At 33.8% G+C, this 19,581-nt stretch overlaps 1 protein-coding gene and 1 long non-coding RNA gene across 2 annotated transcripts; both read right to left on the bottom strand.

Moving 5' to 3' along the window:
* Nucleotides 1–870: 870 nt before the first annotated feature.
* Nucleotides 871–5,269, bottom strand: LOC146905553 (uncharacterized). The gene is made up of 2 exons (XR_015020346.1): nt 4,947–5,269; nt 871–1,420 (listed from the first exon to the last, which is right to left on the bottom strand). It is a non-coding gene; the product is annotated as an uncharacterized LOC146905553 (long non-coding RNA).
* Nucleotides 5,270–6,992: 1,723 nt separating this feature from the next.
* SYN2 (Rad21/Rec8-like family protein) lies at nt 6,993–14,992 on the bottom strand. The gene is made up of 14 exons (XM_085724278.1): nt 14,720–14,992; nt 12,885–13,140; nt 12,759–12,796; nt 12,629–12,675; nt 11,721–11,779; nt 10,711–11,612; nt 10,469–10,586; nt 9,686–9,822; nt 9,250–9,620; nt 9,053–9,139; nt 7,994–8,030; nt 7,860–7,881; nt 7,639–7,771; nt 6,993–7,361 (listed from the first exon to the last, which is right to left on the bottom strand). The coding sequence occupies exons 1-14, from the start codon at nt 14,835–14,837 to the stop codon at nt 7,260–7,262; spliced, it is 2,427 nt and encodes an 808-aa protein (XP_085580404.1). The 5' UTR covers nt 14,838–14,992; the 3' UTR covers nt 6,993–7,259.
* Between the last annotated feature and the right edge of the window lie 4,589 nt (nt 14,993–19,581).

Here is a 19,581-nt window from a genome sequence, read left to right as displayed (position 1 = left end):
GCACAATACCTATTTTTTTACGTCAAAAGTGTGTTGAATCATCCTAGGCTTGATGTTTGAATCATTTGGGGGAAGATTTGTTAGAAAAAAATTATTGGATTTGGGGGGAATGGATGAGTTTGATATGGAAGTTGATGAAAATAATGTGTAGGGGAGCAGGTTTCCTGTTTCATCTGACGAAAATAATACTCGGCAGTTAACTACCGAGGAAATCCTCGGCAGTTAACTGCAGCCGGATTTCAAATTCCTCGACAGTTAACTGCCGAGGGGGTAAAAGGGTATTTTACATGTGTGTCCCAGCCATATGGAATGTGTGAACAGCAATTTTCATAATATTAAGGATTAAGGATCATTTTGATTTCTGAAAGTATAACGTATAGTAAGAATAGTCTTTAAATGTATCGAAATTTTAATATTATCTATGATTGTGAAATTCTATAATCAAAATAGTTTTTCATCTTAATTTTTTTTATTAATATTATCATATTAGTACCTCAGTATACTTACTTACTTATTATCATAGCATCTTTAATCAAAGTTTGATTGTGCATTAACTCAATATTCTTTAATCAAAACAGTCTGAGTTTAATCTTTGATTGTGCAATGTTTTAGGAAAATTGTTGTTCACACATTAGAGAAGGTTGGGACACACATGTAAAATACGCTTTTGCCCCCTCGGTAGTTAACTGCCGAGGAATTTGAATTCCGGCTGCAGTTAACTGCCGAGGAATTCCTCGGTAGTTAACTGCCGAGGAAAGCATTTATGCAGACAGCAGGTCCTGCATTAATGCTAACCCTTACCAAGCCGTTTTTAGGCCAGTTTTGACCTGTAATTTCACCAGAGCATTTCCATAGGCAATTCAAATTATACAACAATGAAACTCGGTCATAAACAAGAAAAATACAATATCTTTTACATATGTCCATAATTAAATCAAACCGACATTTGGTTCAAACCACACAAAAGTTTGAAATTCATCAAAACGGAACATAGTGTCCATAATCAAACAACACATTACAAGTCATTACACATCATTACACATCATTAAATTAAATCCCTACTTACATTCATTACAATTGCATATGGAACGAACATATATATATAATACATTATTTTCCACCATATTCCTAAACATAAATCCGACGTCGCTATCGTCTTTAATAAGCCAAGGCATATAGCTTGCCGTTTTCCATGCGAATTCATCTCTATCTTCTCCTAGGTCTATCATTGGCATTAGAGCAGACAAGTGACGTGTATATTGATTTTCACCAAGATGCTCAAAATAAGTGTTAAGTTGTGTCTTCAAATCATCAATAGAGTCCGTCGGTGTTATCATAACCTTAACCGTCTTTTTAAACGAGCAATACCTAACACGACCTTCAATTCTTGCAACCTCTGACATGTTTCACTTGACAAAAGCTTTAACAAAATAATCATAGATTAGAACAAAATTAAATGGAATGTAATAACGAATAAATCAAATGCGTAAACATTAATAAGCTATAAATAAGTATTACACTAGTTTCAAGTAAATAAAAGTCATATTATCATATATATCAATATCAATTACATAATGTTACTTATATATTGGCCACAAAAAATTGGCATTACAATTTTGACCCCAAAATATACGTCGGTGTAATTTCTACCAAAAAAAAAGGACTAACACCGACAAAAAAATCCCTTGTTAAATGCCAAGTGATTGGAGAAGATCAAGTGACATAAAATCTTCCTCGTCTTCCGCAATAACTTCAAATTGTTGCTTTGGTTTTTCGGGAGTGTCCAACAAAATAGGCGCCGCTTTGTTTGATTCCTATTGTGGTTTTGGCGGTTTGTTTCCACTTTCAATAGCCATGAGCTTTCGGAACAACTCATGTTGATCCAAATACTCATCTTCCCAAGTCACCGCATCTTGTTTCTTGTGATTGTGCCACTCCGTAGATGATGGAGGTAGTGGACAACCATTCCTCAAGTAAATAAGCACAAAGTGATTAGGAATTACCCCAAGGCACATGATGGGAGTTTTTTGCTTACCCGGCGGTGGTGGCCCTCTTAGTGGAAAAAAAGATTCCGAGTTACCAAGTTCAAGATTTGTCAACACAACCACACACCTTTTGTAATAATTGGCAACAATGTGCCCCATGTCCGGAAAAGTCAACCACTTATCAACAAGATGTGCACAACTTTTTGTATTTGCGGGAGGATGTAAGCCATTTAAAATGTAGTTATAACGATCCTCACCCGCAAATACTTCAACATAATCATCTCTATGATCTTTTAATTCTTGAATAAGATGTGTACGAATCATGAGATGATTTTGTTCGGTTAAGCCCATGAACTCGGCTATAGCCCGGAATCCACAATGTCCATCGCCAATAACATCCACCACTTTTTCAATAAATGGAAGCATGAAGCGTGGCATATAATCAATAGGCCTCATAACCGGGATAGCCTTAGGCTTTGGATACCGAGAAGGTGGTGGAAGTGGGGAAATTGGTGCTTTACCAAGACGAGCACCTTTTTTCCTTTTATATGATGATGTTGTTGGTGATGGTGACGGTTGACTATCCGGATTTTGGGAATCAACAACCTCCCAAGAAGAAGGGATCCGGCTAGTGGATGTAATTCTTCCTTTAGACCTCGCAATGTCCACTTTTTTCTTGGCTCCCTTGGTTGTTGCTTTTTGTGGTGGTGGAGACATCATGGTGGTTTCAGGAAATGCCAATTGCCGCAAAGCCTCCTTGACTTCAAGCTTCATTTGGAAAGGGAGTTTCTTGAGACGTTCTACAATACCCTTCAACTCATCATCCACCGAAAAACCAAGTTCATTACTTTCTTCTCCCATGCGTAACCTTTGCCAATGGTGGTGTATCTCATCCAATAAAATTGGCTTTTCTTCAAGGAGTTTAGTTGCAATTTCGCATGCACATGGTAAGCCGTAAGATGTCCTTTGAACACAACCACAAATTTCCTTGTTCATGCACAACGTTTCCCTACAACGTGACTCTTCCATAGCAATGTTGTCCAAAGCATATCTAGACACATGACCACCTAAGCTGGAGTACAAAGTGACATCTTTGAATCTATGTTCCAACACGGTAACGCTCTGACCAAAGGCTGTTTGTATCGCAGTGTGTTGAAGCAACAACATGTTATGTATTTTCTCCCAACAAGTACCCAAATCACCCACACTATTGTCCAAATATTTCTTCAGCAAAGCATGAGCCGATTCTACCCTATTGGTGGATCTACAACCAAGATGCAACACACGGTCTGTCCATACCCTCACTATTTTCTCCTTCACTTCATTCAAGGTGGTCATGGCATAGGCTAGGAAAGGTGGGAAATCACTACAAGCATCTTGGAACTCCACTAATGCATTTGCATATAACTCTTGAGTGGACGATTCAACCATATCTTTCCATGCCCTCATGATCTTCTTGACAACATCGCGATTACTCACCTCTTTCCCATCCTTTTTTCCCATAGGATATTTACAATCTAAGACGCACCTTTGTTTAACATTTGCTTGCACATGAAAGTAACAATTCATACCATAACTTTTCGGGAAAACAATTCCAACCGCTTTCATCAAAGACCCATCTCTGTCGGTAACAATCACCTTAGGCATATTCATCTTTGAAGTAAGAAGTTTACGCAACATTTTTAAAACCCAAACAAAGTTTTCCTCTTTCTCATGCATCAAGAATCCAAACCCAACCGAATATGTCAAATCGGTTGAAGTTACCCCAACTACCTCAAACATTGGCATCTTATACAAGTTGGTTTTGTAGGTGGAGTCCATAACCAAAACCGTTGGAAAATTGTTAAACAACTTAACGGATATTGGATGAGCCCAAAAGATATCTTCGATTGTATTACTTTCACCATGTGTTCTTGAGTAATAAGTATAGTTGTGCTCCTCCAACTTCGAGATTTGATATTGCAACGGCTTCTTGTCACCTCTATTTGCCTTGCATATTTTTTGACGTTCATTGTACACTTGCTTCACATTTGTCATGCAATGTGGTCTTTTGTTCTTCAAGTGTATCAAAATATTTCTTGGAAGCATCTTGCTCTTGGTCAAGTCATGTACAATCTTCTTGTCATCCTCCTTTAATCTACCGGCAAGAATGTGTCCTTCTAAAGCCGGCTCCATCGCATGGTTGTGAACTCCATTAAGAATGTTCAATCCCCATTCCTTTGTTTGCGTACTTTGATATCCACTAATCATGAACAAGCACCCGCATTTTCTTGAGCCCGTTGTCGCATGCTTTGGTTTTTTTTAGGCACTTTGTGAGCTCCACTCCTTTCACACACTAGGCGCAATATTGGATGGATCAAGCTTGATCTTTGTGTAACAATTGTAAATCCCGCCTTATTTGCTTGACAACGTACCCACCCAAGCAATTCTTCTCTATCTTGAAACTTAATGTCGTCAGAAAAAAACCTAGCCGTGTCCACTTCGTGGGCTTGAAGTGGGACGACACCGGGGCTAACATATTTAGAAGCTTGTTCAATGTTTGGTTTGACTTCAACCTTAGGCGGCTTGACATCTCCGAAAATTTGGACAAAATTACGTTTTGTCTCTTCCGAAACATCTTCCGCGTTCTCGGTCATTACTATAATTAAACAACACATAAATATGAATTAACAACTAACTAATGCATAAACATCAATGCCATAATGAACTAAAACAAAAAAAAAACAAAAAAAAACAAAGAAATTTTTTTTTTGAAAAAATGGCAGTAGCTGCCATTTTTTCGCACCAAATTTTTTTCCTAAGTGTTCCTCGGTAGTTAACTACCGAGGTATTCATCGGTAGTAAGGTACCGAGGTTTTCCTCGGCAGTAAACTACCGAGATTCCCCATGCCAGAGTTCTACGTAACTGACGTAGATACCCATACAATAACCAAAAAATAAATCGATTAAAATACTCAATACCTGTTTTTTTACGTCTAGAGTGTGTTGATAGCTCCTATTCTTGATGCTTGAATCATTTGGGGGAAAGATTTGATGGAAAAAAATTATTGAATTTGGGGAGGAATGGATGAAATGGTATGGAAGTTGATGAAAATAGTGTGTAGGGGGAGCAGGTTTCCTGTTTCACCTGACGAAACATAATCATCGGCAGTTAACTACCGATGAATTCCTCGGCAGTTAACTGCAGCCGGAATTCAAATTCCTCGGCAGTTAACTGCCGAGGGGGCAAAAACGTATTTTACATGTGTGTCCCAGCCTTCTCTAATGTGTGAACAGCAATTTTCATGTTTTAGTCAAAGTAGTCCTTGAAATTAAAATAATCCCTCAATATTAGCATTAACTCTTTTTCAATAAGAACTCATATGATAACAAGTACTCCCTTCAGTTCTATTTATAAAAAAAAAAATTAGATCAACAAAAGTTGATGTATTTAGTTCAAAATTCAGTTTCAGATAGATCTACTTTTGTTGACTAAACTTTCACTTATAAATAAGATCAGAAGAAGTATTAGAAATTTAATGCATTAAGGCTATGTTTGGTTCCAAGGAAAGAAAGAGCAGTGGAATGGAAAGAGAGTGGAATGATGATCTTTCCACTGTTTGACACGCCTTCATAAAGCTAAGGAAAGAAAGTTTTTTGTGGGTCCCACTTCAGAATTGTTTCTGGAATGGAAAGAGAGTGGAATGATGATCTTTCCACTGTTTGACACGCCTTCATAAAGCTAAGGAAAGGAAGTTTTTTGTGGGTCCTACGTCAGATTGTTTCTGCACTAAACATCAAAAAGTGGAAAGAAAGTCACTATTCCTGTTGCATTTACCAAAATACCCTCTGGCTTGTGTATTTTTACAACACATATTTCAATTTTTTTCTTCTTTTGAACCATACTCTCTTATAATATTTTATTATTTTCAATATTTATACACATTTCTTAGCATGCTCAAATTAGAACTCATGATAGTCATTTTTTTTGTGACCAATTTTAATAGTGTTTATATCAAAATTATTTAAATGTATTTTTATTGAAAATCATTTAAATAACACAATAACATAAGGTTATTTATGTCATTTAATAAATCATTTCTTTCTTTCCTCCCTTACTTTCACTATAACCAAACAACCAACAAATCATCTCACTTTCTACTCATTTTCTTCTTACTTTCTTTCCTTTAACCTTCTTTCCTTCTACTATCCAAACATACCCTAAAGGACTATTGTCGCTACTCCTTACATATTCAGGGATCAAAATGATTAATATCTTAATACTCCCCCCGTCCCGGAATATCTGACCCATTTACTAAAAAAAAGTGTCCCAAAATAACTGACCCATTTCAATTTTCAATACAACTTTCATCATTCCCAATACAATATAACTCTAATTAATACTACTTTCATCATTCCCAATACAATATATTCCACTTTACCCTTTATTTATACATTTTTCTTAATCTGTGTGAAAAACTAAATTGGACCAGATATTCTGAAACGGAGGGAGTAATAATTATGTTTTTTTCACTGCAAAATCTTTTAGATTGGCCGGCTCAAAGTACAAGAGTTATGCCAGCTAGACCTAACAGTTACAACTTACGAAACACCGCAGTAAGTAGGAAAAGTAAGACAAGACCGAAACATTCTACAAAAATCACAGATAATGCTATCACAGATTCACCATTGTTGCCTCTCCTATACATAAGATATCGTATGCATATTGAAGATGAGAAATAACCTTCTCCTCCCGTCCCACAGAGAAACCTTTAAACCTATTCAAATTCACTACTCTGGTCATTGTAGCTCCTCAACAAACTTGAATAAAATAAAAATACCCATTTCACATTCTGTCTTTTTGGATAGTGTATATAAGGTTTGATTGTGGCAGAATACATCAACAAATCACCCATTAAAGAATACATCAAAAAATATGATCATACAAAAATTACTAATCATGATTTACTAAAAAGTAAAAAATATATCAGGTAATGTGACAAAGGTATTTAAAATCATGCACAAGACTTTAAAAACAATTGTATCTTTTTCAAGAGCATTATCATTTGATGAAATGTAATAAATATGAAGAGAAAAATGCAGAAGATTTTCCTGCAAATTGGAGTTTCTAACTCTGCCAACACTGTACAAAGGAAAATTGTGGCAGAGTATTTCTAAATATAATTTAAACTAATACCATATATTAAAAAATTTATTTTCTAATCTATCTATTTCCTTTCAACTTTTTTTTCCTAAATGAACTCTGACATCTACCTATGTCAGTTAAACAGACCATCAAACTCCGAAAGTTTTATCGAGTTTGGGGAGTTTCTTAACAGCAATATCACCATAAGCTTTGTTTTGTTGCACATCCACATAATTGGTAGTTTTCAAAACCTGAAAAATATTAAACAGAAAATAAAGATTAAAATCTCAGCTCTGAAACGAACATTCTCAAAATCGGTAATTTTTTTAAGAATAACGACTAATTGGTGGTGGTTGTTCTCTTCTCACGTGTTTTTCCTTTCCGAATTTTGAAACATAATTTTCTGAATATGATTAAAATGTAGTGGCAATATCTTCTTATATTACAAGGACCTTTTTATAACATATACTTTTTTTTGTTGAGGAAATTCTTAACATATAATTATTCTAAAACACAAATTAAACATACCAGGATTTCATAAAATAGCCTTGCTGATTCTTTCCGGGTTCTTCCTTGTGAAACTTGGGACAAGTTCACAGATGCCGCCTCTTTTTGTTTTCCAGGATCTTGAAAAGTTTTGCTCAAGTATGAGGCTACCTTCCTGTACATCATCATAGCAAACAAATATAAGCCAATATTGCAAACAATGATAGAAATGTTGATATTAAAAAATTCAACAATCATCTCACCTGGTTCGCTCAGACCACCCAGCTGCCGTAAGGAAAAGAATCAAGAAACGACACAATGTTAGAAAGACCATAGCTTATTATAATTGAACGAAAATTATTACGATTTAGAAATGAAGATTTTCTGGAATTCTTACACATTTTTGAATTCTCAGTTTCAGGTGAATTCGTCTCCTGCAAAAAACATAGTATAAGCCAGGATAAATCATTTAGTTCGTAATCCAGGAGTAAACAGAAGACAAGAAAACAGAAAAAGTGATTTCTTAACTCAAAAATAGATAAGCTTGGGATAGAGCTAAGCTTTGGTACTTGAAAACACAAAACATGATTCTATCATGAATCAACTATCCCAAAAGCTTGCACTGCTGTGTGATGGAATATCAATGGTTTCATGCTACATCTAGAAAACAGCCCCTCGTACTCTTTGGGCTAGGCATAGAAGCATGGAAATTCCGATGCCGACATACCTCTAGCTTAAGCTCAATTTTTAAAAGAAAAATGGGGCAACAAGACTAAAACTATAAGCCTCTATGAAGCACGGATACGGACACGGGACACGACACGGACACTGACACGCCGACACATCTAATAATTTGAAAAAATCACATAATCCAGTGTAGTTACAAATGTCGGTGTCGTTCTCAGTGTCGGACACGACACGTGTCCGACACCGGGACACGCCTAATCTGAGGAGTGTCCGTGCTTCGTAGGATGATGCACTAAGAATATAACATATTGTAAGAGAATCAGGAAAAATATGATTTGATTCTCCGTGATTTAATTTTATTCTCCTTGATCTTATTTTTATTTTATTTGATTCTGTCATCATTGGTCCTAATTAATGGGATAGCTGCTACTAGAGTAATTTATTTTCATAGATAATAAATAGTTCAAGACTGAGTAATAAAATATGAAAGTTTTATTCCATTACTTTCTATATGATGTCCAGATATGACCAACACCGTACCGGTCCTGGTGATTGATTGACCAGGTGTGGTCGACAACAAATAGCTGCCCCGGAAGTGGACAGGGTGTGATGGATGGTGGCCCGAACATCATCGGAGCAGGCATCGCCGCTGCTGCGTGGACAGCCCGGACCAGGGCGCTGGCAGTGGCCACTGTTCTCTCTAGTTCCACACAAGCTACTCAAGAATAAATGTGGTAGAAAAGCAAAACTTAATACACGATAGTGTTACCTCATTCATGAGATTGAGATCTTCATCCATTGTAAAGCTTTGCTCATCATCCATTGTTTCATATGTATTCGAGGTTTCTGCATTGAACTGCAATTTGGTTTTTCTAGGTTAGTTGTGTGGAGAATTATGGATTTACGGAAAAGTTCTCATGGTGTACCAAATATCAACAGAACTTTCATAGTTTAGTTCTTCATTACCTCTTCCACCATATCAGCATTCCTTTCCAAAGATTGCTCGCTCTCATGGGGACTTGAAGGCCCAAACTCATCTGAGTTTTGAGTTTGAGTTCTCTCGTGTTGCTTAGCTGTCCTAACTTTCACATTTGGGCACAAAGGAGGTGTTTCTGGAGCAGCTGCTATGTGATCTGAACTACCACAAGTTTGAGACTGAGACACATCTAACTCCCGTATAGTTTCTGAGAACCTTGGAGGAATTTCGACATGGTCTGGAATGCGAACAGCTCGAGATTCCGACACACCTGACTCTGGTAGAGTTTCCTTGATCTTAAGAGAGTTTGGAATCTTCCTTTTCTTACTTGAAAACAACGACTTGAGCTTTGCGGAGTGGCCTGTAGAAAAACAAGGTTAGTAAGATGTTACAACAAAAAGAAAAAAATGATAAATTCAAACTTACAAGTAAACAGAGATTCATTGAATCTATTCAGAAGACTGGAAAGCTGATATTTTCTCTGTTTATCAAGCACAGAGAGATGTAATGGTCTTCGGACAGAGACCAAGTCACTTGCATCAAGTATGCTCCTTTTGAGTACCCTGAAATGGATCAAAATGCAGTGTGTTCAGTCAGAGTTCAAAGTATCATTATCCTGAAGGAAAAATGAAGACTTGAAAGTCCTAAAAAGAACTGAATTAATATTCAATCATGATTGGAACAGATGCTATTTCATTTACTTAGAAATGTTATACAAGATACATATATCATTAGTAAAAACTAAAGACAAAATTCTTAGGAGGCATATGGTCTAAAAAATTGGCCTCCTTTTATTGGTAAAAATAGAACTCAATTCTTAATCTTATTTAAAGAATCATATCACAATATTCACACTAATATTAATATAATTTAATCAACATTTAATTCCAACATTCTCTAAAACTAAGCAAAATTAAATAAAAAACAAAACGTCAAATAGTTCTGACATATTTATCAACTATGATGGAAACAATAAGATTACACTTCCAATTTGTAAGAATTACAATTTATAAATAAGAAAAATGTAAGAACTTCAGATATATAAAACTATCCTTTTGAACTAGTCCTGTGTTCTAGGAAGCAAAAAATAAAAACATTTAAATCTCAATGGCATCAAACAACTTCAGACATAAGAATGGATAGCAAAAGTGCATGGTTGAAAAGAATAATAGGTACGAATATTTTCTGTATTTATTATCTACAACATACTCAGTAGGCAAGACCATCGTTTTATCAATAACAAATTTTCTTTTCTTTGAAAAGCGAGCAGATTCGGTTGCAGTTGGTGTAGGAATAAGCTTAAACTCCGACGTAGTAGAAGTAGAACCTGCCAAAATAGAATGTTGAGTATGAAAAAGATATAAGTAGAATAATGAAGTACATACGAAAAATGAAGAAAAACATTCAGCAGTTGCATTTCAAATATTCTATAAAATAATGGTTTTATAAACCTTGTTTTGGCCTTCCAATTGAACTGCCTTGAAACTTAGATTGAGGAGTTGGATCAACAATTGTGGACTCTGCAGGATTAACACTAGATTGTCCGTGTTCAAATGAAACCCTTTTTTGAACTTCTAAATTTCCTTGAAACTTAGACTGAGGAGTTGGATCAACAATTGTGGACTCTGCAGGATTAACACTAGATTGTCCGTGTTCAAATGAAACCCTTTTTTGAACTTCTAAATTTCCTTGAAACTTAGACTGAGCAGTTGGATCAACAATAGACTCTTCAATGAGTTCTCCGACGCTCTCTTTGACAACAGAAGACTGGTTGCGATGAAAAATTTCATTTTCTTGGAAAGCTAATGTTTCATCAACGCCAACATTTTCCTGATCCATTTGGCAAAATGATCTTAATGATTCCAATGTCATATTATGCTCGATACCAATTTGCCGAGACTCATTAAAAGATGCAGAAGGTAACATGGCTTCCTTCTGTGTTCCCAAAAACATACTGATATCTATTGATTCCTCTCGAGAGATTCTACTCTCTTCATGGAATTCGTCCACATTTTGACTGGATATGCGGAAAGCTAGTGTTTCATCAACGCTGACATTTTCCTGATCCATTTGGCATAATGATCTTAATGATTCCATTGCCATATTATGCTCGATACCAATTTGCCGAGACTCATTAAAAGATGCAGAAGGTAAAACCGCTTCCTTCTGTGTTCCCAAAAACATACTGATATCTATTGATTCCTCTTGAGAGATTCTACTCTCTTCATAGAACCCGTCCACATTTTGACCGGATATGTGGCTTTGCAATATATCCTTGCTTGCCAGTAAATTTGTTGAACTACTCGAAGGAAAAGCTTCGAAGTCAAAGTTCAGCAATTGAGTTTCATGAACACTGTAATGCATATCACAAAATCAATAAGTTTGATGGAGAAGTTATTCATTGATTCCAAAAGATATTCAGCAGCATGAATTCAAAATTTTCAAAAGTCGAGAAATGTACTTTTCAGCCATAAGGTGGTCAAGAGAGCAGCTAGTTTCACCCAAACCAAAATCGTCAAACTGCAAATCACAAAAACTAAGATTTTTAGGATCGCCAATCAAAGAATCAAAACAGAACTGTTTCCATATTTTCTAAAGTCATCAAATCTATCGTTTTTCGTAAAGTTAATACTGTCAACAATATGAAATCAATGAGCTCAAAACATATTATGACTTCAATTAAGACAGAATTCAATTTAACTAAGTGATTCAGTCATTCAAACATATACTAGTTCACATCTAATAAATATTTCCAACTCTATTTAGTACAAATTTATACCCAATTTATCATATAGATTTTGTAAGAAAAATGTTCAAAAATATTTTCAGCCTTTGTTTTTGCTTCATTATTATCACAAAATTCACAAAAATAAACAATTGCACAACATTGAATGTAGTGAAAAACTATGAGGTGGTTATCGAATATGAATGTCAAGTACCAATTCACTTAAAAGTTCACGCTTTAAGCTGGAGATTCAAGAAATATAGCATCTTGTATGCTGATAGAAACCAACTGGTATTACTAGAGAAAATACAAAAAATCTAAGAATAACAAATTAACTAACTCCTTAACTAACTAACTAACTAACTTTCTTAACAAAGGTTCTCAAATTCTTAAGTTTACGATTCTAGGTCACAATATTTGCTTGAAGCAGGAAGTAAACAATAAGAGCTACACATATATAAACAGGGAAAAGAACGAGCATTCATTAGACAGACACGATTCAATTGGACATATATTTGCAAAGAGCCAAAGATAAACAAAACAGTTACATTGATCAAATTAAATGGAAGAAACATCATTCAGATAATGCTCAAAGGATTGATAAACTATAATGTAAAACCATGTAAGAACTATGGAACACGTACCCTCTCCTGAGAAAACTGCATGAATCCCGCAGTATTAGACAAAACATCTGTTTCATTTCACAGTATATTACGTAAATATTAGTACAAGATTAAACATGCTATGAAAGGGAAAAATGAAACAATTTAATACCTTTTAGAGTGATTTGTTCTGGGGGAGCAGTATGGAATCTGAAATCGACAGAAGACAAGTTATGCAATGCTTAAAACAAAGAAAAGTCCCTAACAAATTAAACTTCTGAAATTAACGAAACCATACCTGGAAGTATCTTCAAGTGTACCCAGATCGATAGCATCCAATTCAAATGTATCTGGCATGATAAAAGACATGCGCAATTTTTCAACAGGCATGTCGTTCTTTGTTTTGATCACAAATTTGTTGATTCCAAAAAGCACCTTGTTGCAATCATCGAGTAGATACTCAACCTGCTTTGAATATATTTTAACAACTCCAGAAAGGAGATATCCAAGCACTCTGTAGGAAACAGCATCCATTTCATGATGCAAAATCTGGTCTGTAGAAGGTTAAATTTGCAAAACATGTTAGCTAGATTCCACAAGGAGGACTATAATCAGAAATAAATCATACTTCGATACAAAAGGAAAGCAAATAACACACCAAATCCTATCTAAATAACAAAAAACCATATTTAAAATATCAAATCAAATCAGATATTAACTAATTATAAACTGCATTTGATTATATTTCGATCTGGCCCTACAGAGAATCTATCAAATTATATTTCAAATTTGACCCCGTTAAATATAAATTAAAATGCGAATATTACTCATAGAATGTATGTTTAAAGCCTAACTGAACTTCAAAAGATAAATCCAGAAATGAGCATAGAGTGTATACAATTACAATACAAGTTAACATAACAGTAGCTTAATCGAACGACCTGACCTAAACTCCTAGCCTCTGTGTCATGTTCAATTAAGCTACTGTTATGTTAACTTGTATTGTATACATCTCTATGCTCATACACGTTCAATAGAATGAAAATCGTTTTCTTTAAACGATTTTCTTTTTTAACAAACAATGTGGCCGCATCCATCATTTCAGCTGTTCTCAAACATGAAAGTTCAGTTCAGATTTGAGTCTTAATATCATAGACATAAATAATCTGAAAAGTAAAATACTACTGATATTTTGTTATTAGTTTACAAACAAAGAAGAACAAAAATAAACACAGGAACATGAAAAGTTGCAAAAAAACTCTCCCTTATCACCAATTTTTTACACAAACAATGACAAACTAAACAGTAGTAAATACATAAACAGGAATAAAAAAAATTAAACTAAAAAAATACTAAATTTCTCAAACAATCTACAAACACAGAAGAAAATCATAAATAAACACAATTTTTCTTAAAAAAAAATAAAAAAAAGCATTTTCTTGTGTCTCAATGAAGCCAATAAAAATCCAGCATACGATAAAAAACTGAATCTTCTGACTGAAAAGTAAAATGTTGTTTTTCATCATGGTAAATCTCTTGTTTTCCTAGACCTATAATTTTTCTGGGAATTAGGTTTTATCAAATATCACAATGTCATTTACAAAAATGCCTTCCACCATTGATTTTCACTGATCACCAATCTTTTAAACAAACAATGACACACCAACCAATTAACAAAAAAATACATTCTTTTTACAACAAAATTTCCCATATCACTTAACACAGAAGAAATCATAAGTAAACACAAAAATGAAAGAAAAAAAATTAAACACAAAATTAAATTAAGAAAAAAAAAACTAAAATTCTCTAATCACCAATGTTCTAAACAAACAATGATACACCAAACAGTCAACAAAAATGCATCCTTTTTACCAGAAATTTCCCAAATTAGTTAAACAGAAAAAAGAAATCATAAGTAAACACAAATTGAAAAAAAAAAAATAACTAAATTTCTCAAACCATTTACACAGAAGAACATCATAAGTAAACTCACAAAAAAAAAAAACTGCAAAACAACAAAAACAGTTAAATTTGCAACTGAAAAAATAAAAATGATGTTTTTCCATCATATATTCCAAAACAAACTCAAAAAAATGGAAAAGGGGTAAAGAGAAAGAGAGAAAGAAGACTAACCCACAGAAGAAGAAATGTCACTATCCAAAATTTGAGCTTTCTTAAGTTGTTTGAAGAAAAAAGCTGCAACCCACAAAGGATTTTTACTTGAACATAACCCTTTCTTAGATTTCAACATTTTCTTCTTCTTCTTCTTCTTCACAAAGTACTATGTTGTTTTCTGTCTTTGAATGAAAGAAAAAGTGTACTATGATGTCACTTCACTCACTCTTGTTTTTGTGTTTTTCTGCTATGTTTCAGAAAACATTGTATGAAAATAAGAAACGGTCGAGTAAAGTTTGCCACACCAAAAACAACTACTTATATATCAACTAACCTCTCTCCAAGTTCATGAATCAAACAAAATTTACAATAAAATAATATTATTTTTTATTTTTGTTATAATTACATTTAAGGTATCTACTATCTACTTTGACTATAAAGTGTATTAAATTTATTTTGTTTTCTTAAAAATAAATTTTCTAATTTTATATTATTATTTTAAAGCATCTATTTTGACTATAAAGTGTATTAAATTTATTTTATTTTCTTAAAAATACATTTTCTAATTTTATATTATTGCTTTATTTATTTCATTTTATTATTGTTATGTTAATAAATGATTTTGAAACTTATCCTCTTTTTATTTTTATTTTTTTGACAAACTTATCCTCTTTTTCATTGTTATCTAAATAATACTAAAATCCATTTTATAACACATATTTTTTTTGACACATTCTTTTTTATCGTTGAAAATTCATTATGGATTTCATAAAAGTTATATGAAACCCACCTAGTTTGGTGGGTCATATAATCTTTAACGACTAAAAAATATGAGTTAAAGGAGTGTAGGTCTTGATACAAAAACCAAAACAACAAAGAGAAAAAATGAAAATATAATGTGAGTATGAGAGAGAAAGTTGTCATAAAATAGTTGTTTAAATATCATTTCTCTTAAAAGAATATGTTTATATATTTGCTTTTTTTTTTTGAGGGAATATATTTACTTTTTATAATGTCATTGTAAACATACATCAGTCTTTGTAGACATTGAATTGACAAATTAAACTGTGGAATATGTTTCCATTATTATGTAAATAAAAAATTATAGAAATAATATTTAGATGACATAAGGTCAATACTTACTTGATAAGAATTCAATTGTAAAATAAAATAAAAAGAGTGCTTACCTCTAAACATGAGAGGAGAGAGAGAGAGAGAGAGAGAGAGAGCGGCGCACGACCAGGCTTTAGACGGCGGTCACTGTCGCCGGCGGAGAGGTCTGTTAGGGGGGGAAGGGGGCCAAGCAGGGTGCCAGAAAAGGGGGGGAAGGGGACGGGTGGCTTGATGTGAGACCACGACGGAGGAAAGCGCCGAGATGGGACGATCGAGGTCGAGACAGATTGAGATCGGTTAAGCGGTTCAGTGACAGGGAAGGGCATGGTGTACGACGACGGGAGTCTTGCTTCAGGTATGGTTATCGCGGCGGTGCTGGGAGCTACGGTGTGGGTTACGATCGGAAGGTGAGTGACTGGTATGAAGGGGAATCAGCCGATGAGGAGTGGAGCAGCTTCGATGGAAGTTCCGACAGAGAGTGGTGGCGGCGGAATGGTGAGAGGCGCAGAAACGTGTTTGACAGATTGGGGAAGAAAGGTATGCGGAATGCGGAAAGGGAACAGATTACGGAACCTGCTGTTCGCGAGGACAATGAATCCAGACCGTTGTTTCGCAGGTTTGTGACCTTTTATTTTACTAATTTCCCACCGCTGTTGTCTAATTTCTATTTACGAAAGGGGTTTGAGGTATGTGGTATGTTGGAGGAGGTGGTTGTTCCGCGTAAATGTAATGCGTCGGGGGAGGTTTATGGTTTTGTTAGATATGCTAATGTACGAGATGTTGTAAAATTGTTAAGGGCGGTTAACTCTGTTTGGTTTGGGAATTTGAGGGTGAAAGCTAAGGTAGCTAGGTTTGATAAGGGTGCGGCGGAGGAGGTGGTGAAGTTCTGTGGACAAGATGATGGGGACGTGCGGAAGGCTGTGAAGGTAGGCGTTGAGGGTGACCGTTTTAGTAAGGGTGAGAAGAAGGTGTTGCAGTTGGAGGACGACAAGCAGGAAGATGATAGGTTGGCGGGGGTGAAGGAAGGGGTGAAAATAGGTGGTGATGCCATAGATTTAGAGAAGGGTGTGAGCAAGGCGGGGGTGAGGAATATGGGGGATGGAGGACCAACGACGGTGCATGTGGGTGATGTGGAGGTTCAGTGGTCGGTGCTAAAGGGAAACACCCAAGCGGTTGGTGGAGTCAAAACTCTGGTGGTCCTGCTTAGAGGTGTCAATAGAGCCCCAAATTTCAAAGCCCACTTAAAAAAGCCCCCACCAAACCCACTAAATTAAAGCCCCCTAATTGAAAAGAATTATTTGGGGCCAAGCCCACTATAAAATCTATTTATTTGTGGGTCTAATAAAGCCCCATATTATAATTTTTTTCTTAACAGCTTACTACGATCTTATTTTAAAAAACAGCTTATTCAAAACAGCTTATTTATGCAAAACAGCTTATTACGATTTCATTTTAAAAAACAACTTATTCAAAACAACTTATTTATGCAAAACAACATATTTATGCAAAACAACTTATTCAAAACAGCTTATTTATGGAAAACAGCTTATTCGAAACAACTTATTTATACAAAATAGCTTATTTGTGCAAAACAGCTTATTCAAAACAACTTATTTATACAAAACAGCTTATTTGTGCAAAACAGCTTATTCAAAACAGCTTATTTATACAAAACTGCTTATTACGAATTCATTTTAAAAAACAACTTATTCAAAACAACTTATTTATGCAAAACAACATATTTATGCAAAACAACTTATTCAAAACAGCTTATTTATGCAAAACAGCTTATTTGAAACAACTTATTTATACAAAATAGCTTATTTGTGCAAAACAGCTTATTCAAAACAACTTATTTATACAAAATAGCTTATTTGTGCAAAACAGCTTATTCAAAACAACTTATTTATACAAAACAGCTTATTTGTGCAAAACAGCTTATTCAAAACAGCTTATTTATACAAAACAGCATATTCCGATTTAATTTTAAAAAATAACTTATTCAAAACAGCTTATTTATGTAAAACAACTTATTCAAAACAGCTTATTTATGCAAAACAACTTATTTATGCAAAAACAGCTTATTCGAAACAACTTATTTATACAAAATAGCTTATTTGTGCAAAACAGCTTATTCAAAACAACTTATTTATGCAAAACAGCTTATTTGTGCAAAACAGCTTATTCAAAACAGCTTATTTATGCAAAACAGCTTATTCGAAACAACTTATTTATACAAAATAGCTTATTTGTGCAAAACAGCTTATTCAAAACAACTTATTTATGCAAAACAGCTTATTTGTGCAAAACAGCTTATTTATGCAAAACAGCTTATTCGAAAAATCTTATTTATACAAAATAGCTTATTTGTGCAAAACAGCTTATTCAAAACAACTTATTTATGCAAAACAGCTTATTTGTGCAAAACAGCTTATTTATGCAAATTAGCTGTTTTGCACAAATTAGCTGTTTTGCATAAATAAGTTGTTTTGAATAAGCTGTTTTGCACAAATAAGCTGTTTTGTATAAATAAGATGTTTCGAATAAGCTGTTTTTGCATAAATAAGTTGTTTTGCATAAATAAGTTGTTTTGCATAAATAAGCTGTTTTGAATAAGCTGTTTTGAATAAGCTGTTTTGCACAAATAAGCTATTTTGCATAAATAAGTTGTTTTGAATAAGCTGTTTTGCACAAATAAGCTGTTTTGTATAAATAAGTTGTTTTAAATAAGCTGTTTTGCACTAATAAGCTATTTTGTATAAATAAGTTGTTTCGAATAAGCTGTTTTGCATAAATAAGCTGTTTTGAATAAGCTGTTTTGCACAAATAAGCTATTTTGCATAAATAAGTTGTTTTGAATAAGATGTTTTGCACAAATAAGCTGTTTTGTATAAATAAGTTGTTTTGAATAAGCTGTTTTGCACTAATAAGCTATTTTGTATAAATAAGTTGTTTCGAATAAGCTGTTTTGCATAAATAAGCTGTTTTGAATAAGCTGTTTTGCACAAATAAGCTATTTTGCATAAATAAGTTGTTTTGAATAAGCTGTTTTGCACAAATAAGCTGTTTTGTATAAATAAGTTGTTTTAAATAAGCTGTTTTGCACTAATAAGCTATTTTGTATAAATAAGTTGTTTCGAATAAGCTGTTTTGCATAAATAAGCTGTTTTGAATAAGCTGTTTTGCACAAATTAGCTGTTTTGCATAAATAAGTTGTTTTGAATAAGCTGTTTTGCACAAATAAGCTGTTTTGTATAAATAAGATGTTTCGAATAAGCTGTTTTTGCATAAATAAGTTGTTTTGCATAAATAAGCTGTTTTGAATAAGTTGTTTTGCATAAATAAGCTGTTTTGAATAAGTTATTTTTTAAAATTAAATCGGAATATGCTGTTTTGTATAAATAAGCTGTTTTGAATATGCTGTTTTGCACAAATAAGCTGTTTTGTATAAATAAGTTGTTTTGAATAAGCTGTTTTGCACAAATAAGCTATTTTGTATAAATAAGTTGTTTCGAATAAGCTGATTTGCATAAATAAGTTGTTTTGAATAAGTTGTTTTTTAAAATGAAATCGTAATAAGCTATTTTGTATAAATAAGTTGTTTTGAATAAAAAAAAACTTTAAAAATAGTTTTTTTTTTAAAAAAAAAAACTTTAAAAGAAAATGTTTATAGAAATTTTGGGGCTTTGGGGCCTTGAGGGCTTTTGATTTGTGGGCTTGCATGAATGTGGACCTTTTAATCTTGTGGATTTTTAAGCCCCATTACT

Source organism: Medicago sativa, chromosome 7 (genome assembly GCF_051527215.1).
Source record: "Medicago sativa cultivar Bolivia chromosome 7, Bolivia_mono, whole genome shotgun sequence".
In the NCBI taxonomy this organism is placed as follows: domain Eukaryota; kingdom Viridiplantae; phylum Streptophyta; class Magnoliopsida; order Fabales; family Fabaceae; genus Medicago; species Medicago sativa.
Note: the sequence above shows the minus strand (reverse complement) of the source record. Positions and strands in the feature narration are given on the sequence as shown.